General features: G+C 51.8%; 8 protein-coding genes across 8 annotated transcripts; 4 read left to right on the forward strand and 4 right to left on the reverse strand.

The window, feature by feature from the left end:
• Positions 1 to 430: 430 nt before the first annotated feature.
• Positions 431 to 970, forward strand: QC761_500465 (uncharacterized protein; the record flags this gene model as incomplete). The annotated part of the gene is made up of 1 exon (XM_062879295.1): positions 431 to 970. One exon carries the CDS (start codon positions 431 to 433, stop codon positions 968 to 970), a length of 540 nt encoding a protein of 179 aa, XP_062730571.1.
• A 589-nt stretch (positions 971 to 1,559) lies between these two features.
• QC761_0075710 (uncharacterized protein) lies at positions 1,560 to 1,946 on the forward strand (the record flags this gene model as incomplete). The annotated part of the gene is made up of 1 exon (XM_062872764.1): positions 1,560 to 1,946. The coding sequence occupies one exon, from the start codon at positions 1,560 to 1,562 to the stop codon at positions 1,944 to 1,946; it is 387 nt and encodes a 128-aa protein (XP_062730572.1).
• Positions 1,947 to 2,695: 749 nt separating this feature from the next.
• Positions 2,696 to 3,298, reverse strand: QC761_500462 (uncharacterized protein; the record flags this gene model as incomplete). Its single annotated transcript, XM_062879294.1, has 3 exons — positions 2,696 to 2,698; positions 2,802 to 3,043; positions 3,097 to 3,298. The coding sequence occupies 3 exons, from the start codon at positions 3,296 to 3,298 to the stop codon at positions 2,696 to 2,698; spliced, it is 447 nt and encodes a 148-aa protein (XP_062730573.1).
• A 487-nt stretch (positions 3,299 to 3,785) lies between these two features.
• QC761_500460 (uncharacterized protein) lies at positions 3,786 to 4,595 on the reverse strand. Its single transcript, XM_062879293.1, has 2 exons — positions 4,415 to 4,595; positions 3,786 to 4,335 (listed from the first exon to the last, which is right to left on the reverse strand). The coding sequence occupies exons 1-2, from the start codon at positions 4,506 to 4,508 to the stop codon at positions 4,046 to 4,048; spliced, it is 384 nt and encodes a 127-aa protein (XP_062730574.1). The 5' UTR covers positions 4,509 to 4,595; the 3' UTR covers positions 3,786 to 4,045.
• A 748-nt stretch (positions 4,596 to 5,343) lies between these two features.
• Positions 5,344 to 6,330, reverse strand: QC761_500450 (uncharacterized protein; the record flags this gene model as incomplete). Its single annotated transcript, XM_062879292.1, has 1 exon — positions 5,344 to 6,330. The coding sequence occupies one exon, from the start codon at positions 6,328 to 6,330 to the stop codon at positions 5,344 to 5,346; it is 987 nt and encodes a 328-aa protein (XP_062730575.1).
• A 5,772-nt stretch (positions 6,331 to 12,102) lies between these two features.
• QC761_500410 (uncharacterized protein) lies at positions 12,103 to 13,398 on the forward strand (the record flags this gene model as incomplete). Its single annotated transcript, XM_062879291.1, has 2 exons — positions 12,103 to 13,162; positions 13,219 to 13,398. 2 exons carry the CDS (start codon positions 12,103 to 12,105, stop codon positions 13,254 to 13,256), a joined length of 1,098 nt encoding a protein of 365 aa, XP_062730576.1. The 3' UTR covers positions 13,257 to 13,398.
• A 444-nt stretch (positions 13,399 to 13,842) lies between these two features.
• On the forward strand, positions 13,843 to 14,629 carry QC761_500408 (uncharacterized protein; the record flags this gene model as incomplete). Its single annotated transcript, XM_062879290.1, has 3 exons — positions 13,843 to 14,302; positions 14,355 to 14,437; positions 14,561 to 14,629. 3 exons carry the CDS (start codon positions 13,843 to 13,845, stop codon positions 14,627 to 14,629), a joined length of 612 nt encoding a protein of 203 aa, XP_062730577.1.
• Positions 14,630 to 15,750: 1,121 nt separating this feature from the next.
• On the reverse strand, positions 15,751 to 16,259 carry QC761_500404 (uncharacterized protein; the record flags this gene model as incomplete). The annotated part of the gene is made up of 2 exons (XM_062879289.1): positions 15,751 to 16,134; positions 16,197 to 16,259. The coding sequence occupies 2 exons, from the start codon at positions 16,257 to 16,259 to the stop codon at positions 15,751 to 15,753; spliced, it is 447 nt and encodes a 148-aa protein (XP_062730578.1).
• Positions 16,260 to 16,270: the final 11 nt, after the last annotated feature.

Here is a 16,270-nt window from a genome sequence, read left to right on the forward strand (position 1 = left end):
ATTTATGGAAGGCTCGCGTCCCAGCAGAAACTTGGAGAGTGGGAATTGGGGCCTAATCGAGCAGTGCAGGGTGACTTCCAACAGCATCATAGCATCTTAAACCCCTTTCTGGAAGTCGCATGATGCACCGCGGTGGGCTTCTCACCATTTTGGGACCTGTTGAAGACCTGTGTGAGCGTCTTTTTTGAGACCAACAGGCCTAGGACGCCACGAATAGTTCTGTCAACGTAAAATTTGATGCCAAAAATGGCCACATACCTAGAAAGCCTTGAAAGAGTCTTGAGATGTGTTGCGTATAAGAAGACAGTAAATCCAACCTAAGAAGAACCCGATTTTCTCACTCCAGCTCATCATTCGCACTTTTCCAGTCCGGCACTGAAACCTTACAAGATCTCATACCTCTATTTCAAACACCCAAGCAGCCTTCAAAATGTCCAGAAATCCCAGCCGCTCCAACTCTCCCGCCCCTCGCCAGAGCACCATGACCGAGAGTACCCTCTCCTCCGGGTTTGGTGATTATGGCTCCCCCGGAATAGAAGGCTTTGTCCGCCCTCCTTCTCGCAGCTCCAGCACGGCTGCCCAGCGTGGAAGCGCCAGCACCTTCAGCAGCACTACTGCTCAGCGTGGAAGCACGACCACCACGGCTGGCCGCACCCCCTCAACTCCGGCGCGCCCAGCCTCTCCCGGTCCTCGACCAGGGAGCTCTGGCGGTGTTCGCCCAGGCAGTTCAGGTGGCGGTCGCCCAGGCAGCTCAGGCAGTGCAGGCTCCGGCGACTCCATCATTCCAACCGAGGGTAATGTGCCCGCAGCACTCCTCAACCGGGGCAAAAGGTCGCAGGAAGACAGGCAGAGGCTTGCCATTGGAGAGTCCAATGCTTCTATGCTGGATTCCCGTGGCCGTTCGGCTCGCCCCTCCCGTGACAGGAAGTCCAGAAAGGACGGCTCCAAGTCTTCTTCTCGCTCTCGCTAAGAGACTCGATGGGCTTGAGCGTGCAGGTGTCCGGCATTCAGAAAGGAACTTGATTTGATTTCCCGCTTGGGTGGCGTATTGGGTAACATGTATCGTTTTGCTTTGTCGAGTTCGTTTTTGTTCTAGAATGGGTATGGATACATGGAGGAGGAGTTCTGGTTTGGGTGCTCGTTAGTGTCTGTGGTGTGGAAGAGATAACAATAGAAATTTGGGATGCCTTGCTGGACAAGGCTATGCAAACCAATCCCCCGTTCCGTCTCTACGCCACCAAATGTGAATTGTTGCGCTGTACAGATGAGGTTACCACTCCGACTGCCTAGCTGGTCCTGTGGAGGGAGCCGGGCAAGGTCAAAAGCATTGCTGAGGTGCTAACCGCCATGTGTGTCGGAACATACATTTATCTGTTAGCGCAGTAGCACTTGCACCCAGTTATGGTGGCTGTGCTTAGGAGGCGGTGCTCCCGAACGCTGAGCTCATTAGCAACCTATGCGAGATCAACCCTCACGAAAAAGCGCCAATCCACCCATGGTTCCCTTCCACAAGCCTTCATTCCCGGCGTTTCTTGACCACTTCAAACCACCACGACATCATGGAACGCCTAACCCGACGACCCACCCCGCATGCCGGCCCAGACAAGTCCCACTCAACCGATCTTGGCTCGACCTCTACCGGGCCGAGCCACTCAGCAACTGTGTCCACAATCGCCGAAGCTGGCGCCGCAATTGAGGCCAACCGGCAGCGGCGCCTCGAAGCCGAACAGGCGGCCGAACGGGTCCGCCAAGATATTGAGCGGATCCTCCAGCGGGGTCCGTTATCGGAGGAGAGAATGGAGGAGCTGTCCATCGCGGCAGAGGAGTTTTATCGGCAGTCGATGGAAAGGAGGAGGAAGCGGCAGTTGAGAGAGCTGGCAATCGCTGCTGGAGTGTTTCTCGTGGCACTGGTTGCCTGGTGGGCTTGGTGGAGGATTGAATGGTGACTGGGATTGTAATTCTCAATTCGCAAGGCTCCAGTGACGATGATCGATCGATCGACGTAACATCAATTCTCCCGGCTGGTAGGTAGGATCTAAGATGGTGTTTAAACGGTCTGGTAGTAGAATGGGTGTTCGTAGGAGGAATGAACGGTCGAGGGATCAACGTCTTCGAACAGGATCTGCTTGAAAAGTAGGGATCGCGTCGATGACGAGATTGCTAGTGCTGATCTTCTAGTTTTTTTTTTAAAAAAAAGAATCAGTCAGTGGGATTCTGTTTTTAGTAAGGTACATGTGGTAATACTAGCCGTCAGTGTAATGCGTGATGATGAATTCAAGGAGAAACTGTGGGGTAGTTGTTGCAGGAATACAAATGGCGCGGTTGCTCTGGTTGGAGTGTTTTTGTCAAGGAACGGAGCTCCTAAGGGCAGTGCCTTCCCGTCGGAATTCAGCTACAGTCGGGTGGTAGGCTAGCAGGATTGCACTCAGATGTCGCGCCGCCAAAGTAGGAGAAGGCACTACCGCACCTACAGTACAGGTACTCCGGCTTCCGCCTTTTCATTATGCCATGCCCAGGCTCTCCCTGACCGCACGTTTGACGGTCCGCCCGAGCCGTACCTGACCTACTTCCAACCGTCAAAATTTCCATTGATTCTGGCCATAGGTTACACGGGCAGGCAAGACACACAAAGCTCCTATGTGCACGATTTGTAGTTTTTTAGTCCTCCGCTATAGTCCCTGTCTCTCTGTCTCTTTTACTAACAGGCTTATGCACCGATCTATCAAAGTTTCTCGCGTTAGCATCGAATTCTATAGCTGCTCATGCACCCAAAGGTCCCAAGAAGCGACACTTTGACATACCTGCCAAACATCCAACCCAACCCCAACCTCATTCGGTCCTCCAGTGGCATATGCAACAGCCGAGTTCAACCACTCGTACTTTGGGCTCGCCGTCTCGAACAGGATGTGCACATGAGGCGCGTGTCCCTTCTCGAAGATCAAGATCGTGGCGTTGTCATCGGTGTGCAACGAGTAGAGGGCGTCTGGGCTGAACACACCCTGGCGTGAGGTCAGGCCCCAGTCGAGACCCTTTCCAACTGTCCCTATTTGTGATATTAGCGACACAACATTCGTTTGAACGGGTCGCAGTTCCTACCACTGATCTTCGGGCCTACAGCATTCCCGCCCGAGATTGTCAAGAGATCCCTTGTGCCGTAGGGGACAGAACCGATGGAAATGGGCTCCGCGAAGGTCAGGTTAACGCTGAAGAGGTAGGTTAGGGTCGGAGGGGCGGGATCGACAGCTAGTGCTGCCACAGCGAGGGCACAGAGGGCAGATAAACTACGAAGGGATAGCATGATGGTGACTGAGCGCTGACTAGGTAACAAAGGGTTGGTTTGGAGCCAACTCCAAAGCTCAGAAAGGAAGCAACAATAATCATTTATACTTGCTGTTTTTCATGTGCCCCTGTCAGCACTACGAGCCGCCACCTCATATCCTCCCGTGTTCGCACAACAGAGTAGCTAACGGCTAAACTGGAACCACAACAGAACCCTGCAGTGATTAGGTGCCCTCTTTTGCCTGAAGCAATCAGCGCATACATCGCAGTCAGATCTGTCTCGCACATCACCGGGAATCCCAAGAGTCCGAGGTGATAGATCACCTCGAGATGAGATCGCCTTGTTCCTGCAGGTAATATCTGAAGCGAGTCGGTTCCTACATACATCCGTGGGACAGTTGGGCCTAGAAGTTCCCATCAATATGCCAAATATCATCAGCGAACAGCTAAAACAATTCATGAGGATACATTATCGCATGCGCAAAAGAAATCGAAGTCAATTGACCGTCTCCTCTACTAAACACTCAAAGCTATGGATGCCAAGATAGGAATCGCGTTCCCATCCTATGCGACCAGCCTCAGGCCAGCCACTCCACTCCCATGAATTCCTTGCCCATTCCAGACGGGTGTCGACATGCCCCCAAATAGCACCGATCCTCCTCCCCCAGATCTCAATCAGATACCATCAGTTCCATGCCTACCCATCCATCTCCCAAGCAAGATCCATATCATTGCCATTGTTGGTATTCCTCGGTAGTCAAGGAATTTAGAGCCAGACCCAAGAACCCTGAATGCGGCCACGGCCGAGATAAGCGAGCTGCGAGAAGGCAGCGGGGCTGAGATCCAAGCTGCCGGCGGAGCAGGCAGGGCAGCGGTCGACAACGGCGACCTCAACGGACTTGCCCTCGAAAGCTGGCGCGGAGGCGGCGACCGCAGAGAGGTTGTTGTTGGGGTTGCCGCCGGGGGTTTGGGTGTTGAAGTCGGTGCGGGAGAGGGCGACGACGAACTCGCTGTCCTGATGGAGCTGGCCGCAGGCGCCGAGTCCGACAGAGGGGCCTGTCTAGGTAGTGGTTAGTAACTGGCATTTAGAGTTGTTTGAGATATAGAGTGGACATGCTGTAGTGAATGAAGTCACCGGAGGCGGCGGCGGCAGCGTTTGTAGGGGCAGCCATGGCAGAGGAGGCGAAGATGGCGACGAGGCCAGCAGCGAAGGGGGTGAAAGAGACCATTTTGACGGTTGTGGAAGAACGATTTCTTTATTGGTTTCTGGAAGAAGTCTCTGGTGGCGGGCGTCGAAGGTCACGATGGGTCATCTGGAGCCCATCCGTACGTACCCCACTGCTTGGGTCAAAGGAAAGGAGCGGTATTACAGGAGATAGTAAGTCTGTACTTGGGGTGAGGCCGGCTATTTCCATCACGAGGTCTCTTTCGGGAGCTATAGGGGGTCATTCCGTTTGCTGCGCCAGGTTCATTACTTGGGATGATCGCCTGGAGTCTTTGTTTCGGAGCTCCTCGAGGTCACGGTAACCTCAGCCCAATGGAGATCGAGATATCAACAAATTCCAGTATAACGGAAAGCAGTGGTCATTTAGTATCTGAGACCCTGCACATTCATTTCTAGTTGCTCCTCCTTTTCCGCTGACAGTCACACCCTGCCGTTTGGGGCCGTAAGACCCCGCCTGACGCTCTGTTGAATCCCGATATCAAGAGCTCTGCTCCGGCTTGCTGGAGCAAATGGCAGAAGAATAAAGAAGGGAATCAGATTGTTTGGAGACCTCGTCTGTTGAGGGTGTCATCTTTCAGCTTGGAGCTCTCATCCGGTGCTGATAGCTCACGAGAGACGCGAGCGTGGGTTAGGGTTGATGCCTCAAGCCACTTTTTCTTTGTTTACAGCTGGGGATCCATACTTCTATCACGACGGCAACGTCCCTTTTGCTGATGTGACACTAGACGTGGAATCATTTCAGGCACTTCTTCAACAACGATGGACTAAGTTCTTACCATGTATCCAATGCTACGATCGATCTTTGATACTATTCCACCACGAAATACCCAACCTAACTATTATCCATTCAGCGCCGCCTCCAGCGTCATCTTACCCCAAAACCAGTCATCCACCTCCGACCCCTCCATCCTCGCCACCTCATCAGGGGGAGACCTACCCCTCAACTGCCACGACGCATGCTGAGAAGGGTTCTCCACATACCCCCTCAACTTCGCAACCTCAAGACTATCCTCCCCCTCAATTACAACCCTAACCTCGAGCGCCCGCTGAGCAAAGATCTTGGCCCTCCTCTCATCCGCATACATACACGCAATCTGAAACGCAACAACGTGCACCTTCGGAATCAACTGATACCAGATCCCCTCCTCCCTAAAAACCGCAAACATCTCCCGCAGCAGCGCCAGCGCCTTTGCGTAATAGAACGTCCCATTACCATCCTCGAGTTCATGCTCAATCGCCGCAATCTCCAACAACCGCATATCGCTCTCCTCGCTCGCCCCCGGCGGCAAGCCACACAGCTCGCACTCGCAGTGAAAGAGGAAGCAACCCTCCAAAAACTTTTGGCGGTGCACCCGCGGTCCAGTCTGCGTCATGTACGAGACGATGAGCTCCTCCCCGTCTTGAATATCCCTCAGCGCGTGGATAGTCAACCGCTCGGTCTCGTTATTCCAATTGTAATGTGTGTTGGGCCGGCAAGAGTAATTCATGCGAGACATCTCAAGGAACAGCCCACACTCCGGTTCGTGGGTGCCAAAGAGGAGGACGTTGGTTTTGGTGATGCCGCAGATGGGCCTGACACCCGATTCTTTGCTGTACGAGTTGCGCAGGGAGACGTAGGCACGCTTCTGGTCCTTGGTTAGGTGGTGAAGCTCCGAGACGATGAGCGCTTCTAAGACGTCGGGACCTATTTCGACAGATGGGACCTGGAATAATGGCGCTTCGGAGAGGATGCGGGTTCCTTTGGGGATTTTGGAGGTGGTGATGAGTCCTTTGCCTTTGCCAGGGACTTCGCGCATGACGTAGGGTTTTGTGGCGGCTTTCTCCATTGTGACTTGGAGATGTCCGGAACGTCGATCGACTGAGAGCGTAGCAAAGTCACCTCCTGTCAAGCAATCGATAGTGATCCTGAGAACCTGGGAGGACACGAGAGGAGTCGGGATGCTGAAGAAGGAAGTATTCGTGGCCCGTTCTTGATATTCCGGTATCGGCTATGTAGCAGGGAGGAGCAAGAAGGTGTTCAGCCCATCGGCAGGCCAGAAGTATTTTATGTTGGCAGAAGGGATCAAACCATCTTTCACTCGAGTCGGAGACGTGCCTTTGTTTGCTACCAAATACCGGTGGATGTTTGCGAACAAAATTCAGACAGATCTTGTCGGCCCTGTTCAGGTCAATTTTAGTGTACCCATCCATAGATAGGTATGTAAGAAAAAGTAGCACAGGGAAAGCGCTTGCGCCGTAAGATCAATCAGAAATACCCAGTGGTTGCAACCTAGGGGCTAGGAACACATATTTGTATTTGAGTCCTCTAGTCTGATCAATATCTCCATCTTATCTCACTGAATTCTTCGGAACGCCTCCTACGCCCCCATTGATCAAGGTGCAGTTTGTGATACTCCTTATCCTCAGTCCAATCGTCAGAATTGCAGACGTACGCGAACTCGATCCTCAATGCACAATCTTCAAATGACGCCAGTATAGATCCTTGCGAGGCTTTATCTAACCACCCAGCACATTTACATTTCGGGATGTTGTCATATCGAACTTGTGGGTATCGCTAGTGGTTCAGGAAGGGGTCGATTCGACACTTCTTGGTTGGAGAAGGAAACCTCAGGAATGGCAGAGGAAAGCTGATTATCTTCCTGGGTCGGCATACCCGCGATAATAGATAACTGTTGAGATTGCCCTGCGTGGGATTCAACCACCTTGGCTTGCTTGGTAACCCGACTTCAGGAGATGGCTTCTCGCCTCGGCCCATCTTTGGTCCACCGCAAGCATCAAAATGCTGTTCGTGGTATGCTCTATCTTGTGTAGAATCACCACGACTGCATGTGTATCAACCACGGACATGGCAATCCTGGAAATGTCGACGGTACATATCTTTTCGTGTTACTATATGGTTGCAGGCGCACTCATACTTTGGGACGTCCGTGAGATGTTTTTCAGAGATAAGGTGGCGATACCAGCTCTCCTAATTAGCGAAGTTTTCATTGCCAGTATTCCAGAAGAAAGCCGGTTGTGTAGAGCAATCTTGCAGCAGCCATTTCAGTAGCGGGAAGCTGTAAGGGGTGTGGACGAGCCCCTCACCCACCGGCAAGCTGCTGGTAGGAAAGCTTGAGGCGCAAAGGGAGGGGCCAGGGATCAGGAATTGGGCAGATTCCCCAACCCCCGTGAGCGGCAAGACGTTCGAAGGGCTGTAACTTCCAGGTGTAGTATACAGCCCAGCCTGCCGGTATTATGCCGGCCAATCAACAGAAATGTTAGAAGTAATCACAGAGAGGCGCTTGTAGGGATCGCAGCTTGTCAGCCCGCTGATATCCGCCGGGTATTTCTTGTCCCAGATCAGATCACCTTCCCGGTCTTCGGGTACATTGGTTTCAAAGCTGGGTAAGCAGGTTGTCAATACGTAATATACAAATGCTGTGCCCCTGATCCCATGGCGACGTACCCGTCATTCTCCATTCCAACCATATATGAGATGGACTATCCGCAACCAATATTTGCCTGCACCAGACGCCGATTAGTCGGAACGATTCATAAGCACCATTCGATATGCATAGGTACATTCCGATCCCAACCCGAATACTCGTCCTGTTGGGATCTTTTTGATGATGATGAGACTTCCTTATCAGAATTCTCCACCCCGTAATTGTCTTTATGGTGGTGGCGAAGTGCAAACAAGGCAACTTCTTCGTGATGGCGTCCGATATGTCGTGTATAGCCCCTCAGGCCAGATTGTTGTTCTTGACACAGGAGGCAAATGGAAACTGTCTCAGAAGCATGCGGGATTCTTCTCAGAGCCTTCTCACCTCATAAATTTCTGAGTGCAAGGTGTCATGGGCATTGTCTATATCTTCCTTGAGCATCCTCGCTGATAAAAGTGTCTCGTTGCATTCGAATGGGCAGAACCAAGAGCGCCAGTGCTAACTTTCGACATGATTTACCCATTCTTGACGTGTGGTATAGTGTGTTTTTTCAGTTTCGCAATCCGGCTCTATGCATACATAAGGCTTGAGGTCGCCAAACACATGTCTTCTGTTCGGACTCGGTTAGCGACGGTCAAAGGTATAATGGGGGCGGCAAGATTTACCTCCACACTGGTAGTGGTCATAAGCATGAAACAACATGGACATCTGAATCGACCACTTTCGGCACCGGCTGGTATAGCTGGCATCTGGAATCCACCAACGGAAAGAGTTGGGCCGTCTGGAGTAAGTGCACTGCTAGTCTCCGAGTGTTGGTCTTTGTCTACAATTGGCTTGTCCGAGGAAGAGATTATGAGTTCCTTTAGATCCAAAAAGATGGAAGGGGTAACCGTGCTCTTTGCCTTGTCTCCTGAGATGGGTTCATCCAGTCCACAAGCAAGGCTTTGGTGAGTGTCTCTCTGTAAAGAAAATATTGCCTCCTGTGGGCGTTGGCAAATCCTAAACGCTGAATAATGTCATTGGTGGCCAAGGGAAACTTCTTGCTGACATGTTATATGTCGAATGGTAGCATCGAAGACGCAGAAATGGGCGATTTTTGTTTCAACCGATCGTGAGGTGCTGGATTATGGATTGGCAAAGTCAACGAAACAAACAGTTGATGATTGCGAGGATGCCTCGCAAGATCTGAGCCAGTTCGGTATCATCGGTTTCATATGGAGAAGTGGGTGTCTCTCCTTTAGTTTCCTGAAACTCCTCAAAATTCGAATCATCGAAGGTCTCTTGTGTTTCTTGCACCTCCCACGGCGTAGTTCCTGTAAACAATTCTGGAACTTTGGGGCGATTGGCTCCATTGTTACGGTCGTGCAAAGAGAAATAAAACGATGAAGCAGCAACAGCAAGCAAGTTGCGACATGAGTTGAAAGGGGGGCCGGGTCGTTCAAAACCGGTCCAAAGAGCCCAGAAGGGGATAGGCGGAGTGTTGAGGACTATAGGGCATCCATGAGATAGCTGCCTAATGTGAGGTGTGGGTGGTGAGGGGACACATCCCCCCCCAGTCCGCGACGGGTTGCTCTTTCCTTCTGACCCAGCGACCGGAATTCATGGTCGTGCGCTTTACGTCACCCATTATCCATCCACTGAATCGAGTCCACCATGTCTGGCTTTGAAGTTGTGAGCGTTGTTCTGGCAAGCCTTCCCATCGTCGTTGCTGTTCAACAATCATACGCCAACTCCATTACCGCTTGGAGAAAGTACCATCGAGAAGTGAAAATGCTAATTCGCACACTGGAAACGGACCATACGAGACTAGAAAACATTTTGGAGATGTTGCTGATAGGGATTGCTCCCGATGATCAGATGGAAGAGATGGTCAAGGATCCATTTGGGCTGTTGTGGAAAGATCCGATCATCCACAGCAAGGTCAGGGGTCGGCTGTGGAAATCACATGGTGTGTTCGAACAAAACATTCAAGACCTGAAGGAAGCTGGAACATGTACACGCCTTGGTGCTGGGCTACAAATATACCATCACGTGTTGGTGGGTGAGAAAGCCAGGGTGTACCGTATAGTTGGAGGATGTTGGAGACGAAAGCCGCTGCCAGCTTGAGTTTTGCCCTGTATGAGAGGTTGTTGATAGCAAGCTGTCGTCGCTAAGTATCAGACAAAACTGTCTGCAAGGAGACCAAGGACCAGCTCTCTTTCTCCGCAAGCCTACTGTGGGGGGGATGTTGTATCTGTTTCCTCTCGGAGTAAGACAGTCAAATATACAGCCACAGCATTCCCCGACCCGTTGATTCCCAATCTTAAGCATCATTCCGCACATTTCTTGTATCCTGGGGGTTGCTGTAGATATTGTCGCTAAACCGGGCAGAGAGTCGACTCTGCAATTTGAGGATGGGGTTGCTCTCCTCAACGTCATGGACGGAGAATTGCGAGTGCGAGAAGCAAACCGGACGCTTGAGCGAAATGATGCATGGGGAAATGTCTGACCAGTTGAAGGACTGTCGTGTTCCAAGCCCGTCTCCGTCATAACTCTGACACTTCTGCCTCTAGCAGACTGGAGGGGAAGGATGTTTGGAGAGGGTGCTGTTGCCAGCCTGAGGAAGCGAGCTTCCTGTTGAACGAGAAGCTCACGCCATTTCTTGTTGCATATTATCCCGGATGGGTTGTCTGGTTGATGTGAATCTTGATTCGGCACTGCGTATGATAGGACCACGTGGAATTCAAGACTGGTAAGAATCATGTCATCGTCGTCTCTGGGGACGGTGATTGGGGTGCGCGACAACTGCACACCCACGTCGTGCTGTACCTGGCAGTCACAAGAAATCGCTAAGAGAGAAGCATCAAGCAGACTGTTCGCTATGCGGCGGCCAAGTTCGAGAATTTTGCGCTGCGATCGTTGCTGGCGTTCTGGCCCCAACTTCGCATTGGAGGACATGACACTTTCAAGACTGGAAACGGCGTGTCTTATTCGGTCAATGAGATCTTGGTAGCTTGGTAGGTTGACTTGTAGAGCAAAAACGTCACACGGTTGAAGTACAGCTTGATGTTCATGGTGTCTTTCCAATCTCCCTGGAAGTTAACACTTGATTAAATAGATTGGATTAGATACCTTACTTTATCGTCTCTCTCAATCTTTAGCTTTTCTTGGATCTCCTCCACTGCAGGCCTTCGTGCTAAAAAAGCTCCCGGCCACAACAAGCCCGCAAATATAATACCCACGCTCTCCACTAAAAATCCCATACTCTTCGCCTTAGGGGTTCTCCTGATGGAGCTTATGGTGAACGAAACCAGCAAAGAAGTCACGCGAAGCCAAGAGGTGCTATTGCTGGATACGGTCAACACCAGGAGCGGCAACAATTACTCAGATGCTGTCTGACTGTGCCTAGAATCTGACAACGACTATGTGACAGGAGGTTGTGGTATGGATGATGTGGTTTTTCAGAGGAAGGCCTTGGCGGTTATGAACAGCGTCTCGGGATGTTCCTGTCCGGGGCCAGCCCCACTCCTCGGCGTGACACGGCAAGGCTCGGGCAACTGCACTCTACCCAGCTCCCCTTGCAAGGCGTCGAACATTACCATGGAGACACAATAGCAACTGTTGAAACGGTAGCTTAGTGCACAGAATAGCAAGGAGCCAGCACCTTTGTCACGATGGGAGTGTGTGTTCGAGTGGCAAGAAAGTGAAAGCTTCCACGGCAGCACCACACCTACGGTGGGCAGAGTTGTGACTTGTCCCCAGACCGTTGAAAGCTTTCGACTCATATCCACCAAGTTGAATGTGTGCCGAGTATCTATACTTGAACCACAATCTTTTTATTTATTAATACTGTCGAGCCTCCACCACCTAGGCACCTCTTAGTGGTGCGAATATGATCTGGACCGCCTGGATCGTCTCGCCTGGAAATCAACCGATTGGACGACAGGGTAAAGACCAGCACTCTGTGCAAGTGCCGAGATATCAAAGCCTTTACGGACAAGCATTGGATATTGTGATTAGATTAACCAGTATGTATCACCAAGATAATGATTGACACCCCAGTTCTCCGCTTGAGTTCAGAACTGGGTATAAACCCACTGTTGCCTGTCGGTAAGAGATCCGAGTTCGTTCCCTCCATCAGCCAAAATAATAATCCATCATTCAGAGAGCTTTCTAGCTGCTCGTCACCAGACCGTCATGGCTTGGTCCATCCTAGCGCTCGCCGCGCTCTTTGTAGGCGCGGAAGCAGCCACCCTCGACCTTCGCCAAAGCGCCCGCGGTTCCGACTTCCTCCGCTTCAGCTGCTCCCAGCTCGTCGTCGAGCGCGCCGACCCCATAGTCAACCCCGGCCAGCTCTTCTCTCCTCATATGCACCAGATCGTCGGTGGTAATTCCTTCAACGTGACCATGGATCCAGCTACCATCGACCCTCCCAAGCAGTCCAAGTGCACCTCCTGCCGCATGGTCGAAGACTTCAGCAATTACTGGACCGCCTCCATCTACTTCCAGTCCCCCGAAAACGGCACCTTCAAGCGTATCCCACAGATGGCCAACGGTCAGCTCAATGGTACCATCATGGACCAGACAGGCGGCATCACCGTCTACTACATGCGCCCCTTCAGCGGGTCCAATAAGAAGACGACTGTCTTCTCCCCCGGGTTCAGGATGATCGCCGGCAACCCGGTCAACAGAAACAAGGGCACTGGTCCCCTAGTCAACTGCCATCGCTGTCTCGCCAAAAACGACCGGATAAGTGGCGGCAACGGAGCGCCCTGCGATAGGTCTGACACCGCCGAGTTCCCAAACAAGCCCTGCCCTGGTGGCATCCGAGTAACAACCATCTTCCCTTCCTGCTGGGACGGCAAAAACGTCGACAGCCCCGACCATCAAAGCCACGTCGCTTACGCCCCAGGAAACCAAGCCCTTGCCGGTGACCGCTGCCCTGCCTCGCACCCTGTGAGGATTCCGCAGGTCATGTACGAAGTCATGTATGACACTTCTGGCCCGTTCGCCAACCCAGACTACTACAAGAACGGGAAGCAGCCGTTGGTGTACAGCTTTGGTGACAAGACTGGGTATGGAGCTCATGGGGATTACTTGTTTGGTTGGGAGGATGGTGCGTTGCAGAGGGCGATGGACGGGCTGGGGACGAACTGCTTTAGCGAGCAGTGTCCTGCGCTGAAGTTGCAAACTCCACAGGCGGCGAATGAGTGTACCAAGGAACAGCAGAGCCGGGAGGATGTTGGGACTAGTACTTGTGAGTTTGTTGAGTCTTTCCATTCGTGGAATTGATGCTAACGTGATCGTGTGTAGGGCTGAAGGAACTTCCCGGTGGTGTTCAGGTGTATTAAGAACGGAGTGCTTCGAAACTTGTCATGGTTAATGTACGGCCTTGCTCGATTGTTCAGAGGAGAATGTATTCAGATTGGGACAACTTACGTATCTGTGTCTGTGATTCGTGGTGTCTACGGTAGAACACGTACGTAGACCGGCATGTTTTAACTGGTTCTTCGACACAAAGGGTCAGCAGGCGACCGGCTTGCAATCGCCGGTTAGAGCCCCGCAAGGCAGCCCTATAACTAGCTGGAATTGGAGAATTCCCAATGCGGGTACTGAAATGGTGAGAAAACACACAAACAACCACAACATCACAACAAGCCCTCGCAAAGGCTGAAAATACACGCCTTTCGGGACAGTGGCTCGCTCATAGGCCGCACTTCACGAAAGACAGAAAATAGACATTATGGGCTCGCAAACCACATAATACACAATGTATCACCCTGATCAAAGGGCCAAAATAGGCCTGTACGCGTGCAAGACACCAAAAGTAAGAATAAAGAGTCGATGACCTGTCTAAGGTAAAATGCGAGCAAATGGCTACTTTTATACATGACCTCTAAACCCCCTGAGAGTCCCTCCTGAACCACACTGTCACCCATGGACCCACTGGCCATTGCCCACACCCCAGACCAGTACTTGGCTTTTCCCATTCAGCACCAACAACTCCCTAGACCCAAAATGACCCTCCCACCACCCCTCGGACGCCTCCGTCTCGCCTCCCCAGAGAACATCCTCCGCCTAGGAGTTGTCTGCACCTCCGGCTTCCGCTACTCGGAGCACTTCATCTGGGAACGCACAGCCCACGACCGGCATCCCCGAAGCACAGTCACCTTTTTCAGACATGAAGTCGCCGAGTTTATCAAAAACCCCGAGTTCATCACTCGCGTTGCTGTCGATGCCTACGACCCTGACGAGTCCTCCAAACCTGAAGCAATAAAACCCGTTGATAACGGTTGGTCACCGCCGCCAGCCGGGACACCCGTGGTAGTTGGCTTGGGGATTTGGAGACTGCAGCCTGGCTCCTCCAGAGTTGGAAGTATCAGAATGAAACGGATAGGTATGCTCCTCGTAGAGACCAAGACTTCGCTGTTCCAATTGAAGTGGAATAGGCCCGTACCCGGAGTTACCGGACCATAACTTTAAGGGCCCTAACCAAAAGCGCTCCCAGGCGTTCGAGGATGCCGCTATCGAGGTAGGTAAGCGGTACGGAATTGTACCTCTACACCCTAAAATAAAACAATATCTAATAGTCTAGTAAATATATCCCGACAGCCTTTCTAATATAAAGCGTATGATGGTTCAGCTAGCCTATTAGGGACGTTGTTATTGTTTAACGATTGCAAAGTGGAGTGTTAAGTTTACGGATATAAATAGTGATAACTGAAAAATATTAATTATAAGTATAGGTATTTAATTGTTTTGCTATATTGGGTATGAATAAATTATTGATTTCCTTATAAAGGGTAACAATCGGAATTTAAATGGGGTTATTCGTGATGTTACAATATAAAGCGAAAGTTGAGCGGGATAGCCATAGGAGGTAGATGATTTAACTGGGTTTGGGAAGATGAGAGTTGATTAACCTCCTGCAAGGTATATCGTTATAGGTATCTAAACGTCTCAAAAATCTCTCTCCCGGCAAGTATATATTAGACCGTTGGTTATTCGTCTTTATGTAATCCCGACATGCACGTACAGTGGCAGATGTCTTCATTGCCGGACCATGGTCCGGCATAATGTAGGTGATACAATAATCCTTAGGTTGCTGATCGCGGCGTGATTCCTCATCTTGGCGAGCGTGCTTCTCTGTATCAAGATCAAGCTCAGGCAAAGTACAATGAGTACACCGAGTGTGGCGACGACGACAGAAACCCAAAGTTCAACCTTGTATCGTAGCTATCCTACGTGACACCAGTAGCCCATTGTAGTATCATATCCTCCGTAACCACCTCGGAAGCCTCATCTCTATCCCTCACCATCTCCTCCACCCCCAACCCCGAAACCTGACTCCTCTCCCCCATCCTCACCCCATCCCCTGCATCAACCTCGCATACCCCATCGTTTTCTCCTTCCACTCCCCCCTCCCAACCTGCCCGCCACAGAATCAGCATACACCACCGCATCAAACGCCGCCTGGGCAGTACCAGCAACCGTATGCGGCCTAAACCCCGCCAGCGCATCCCCAATCAACACAACCCCTCCCATCCAAAAACTCATTGCTCGGATTAATCACATTCGCCGCCTTCTGCACAAACGGTCTGTCTGCCTTGCAGACAGTCCCCACAAACTGCGGTGGCAAGCTCTCCCTCGCAATCTCCATCTGTCTCTCCCACGCAACAGTGTCTGTCATGCCCGGCAGCGTAATCCGATGCCGTCGACCGTTGGAATCCTCATCATCCCATCCAGCTCCGCCGAGCCCTCAGGGACGTTCCCCTGGTTTCACCGTCCCGTTCTTCCCGGGGATGAGATACGCCAATATTTGAATCCCATCCGCGTGGAAAAATGTTACCCTTTCTGCAAAGATCGCCAGGGTCGAGGGTGTGACGTCTTGTTCGGGGACCGTGCCGCGGAGGGCGGGGAGATTCCATCGTAGTTGGCGCTCATGAGGAAGTAATTTAGGTCCCAGGAGCTCATGTCGTGGCTAGCCGTAACGGGGTGGATGATGTAGCCATCGCGGTCGAGGTATTGGCGGCAGGTGGGGGGGACGGAGATGTCTTTGCGCTGACAGCGGTTGTACCTGTTGAAAAACTCAAGGACGTGACCGCCAGCGACGATGCCGGCTCTTTGGTCATGGAGGAGGGGAGTGGGGTGGTGTTCGAGGATTGCAGAGTGGTGGCCCAGGACCTTCAGAGCAATGTCTGTCGCCAGGCCGCCTAGAGATCCGCCAACCTGGTGCTGTGTTAGCAATCTGCCTCTGGTCAGGTGCTGAATGATGGGGCTTGAAGCCTTATGATGACGAAATGCAACCTGTCGGGTTTCCGTGCTCCTGTTATCGTGTCCGTTATCGTGGCCATTGCTTACTCTC

This window comes from Podospora bellae-mahoneyi, chromosome 5, assembly GCF_035222275.1.
Source record: "Podospora bellae-mahoneyi strain CBS 112042 chromosome 5, whole genome shotgun sequence".
Classification (NCBI taxonomy): Eukaryota; Fungi; Ascomycota; class Sordariomycetes; order Sordariales; family Podosporaceae; genus Podospora; species Podospora bellae-mahoneyi.

Bases quoted from the DNA above. Each gene is read 5' to 3' on its own strand.
- QC761_500460 (XM_062879293.1), bottom strand. From the start codon at position 4,508: ATGGTCTCTTTCACCCCCTTCGCTGCTGGCCTCGTCGCCATCTTCGCC. The intron at 4,336-4,414 runs GTGACTTCATTC...CTACCTAGACAG, and splicing joins CGCTGCCGCCGCCGCCTCCG to GCCCCTCTGTCGGACTCGGC.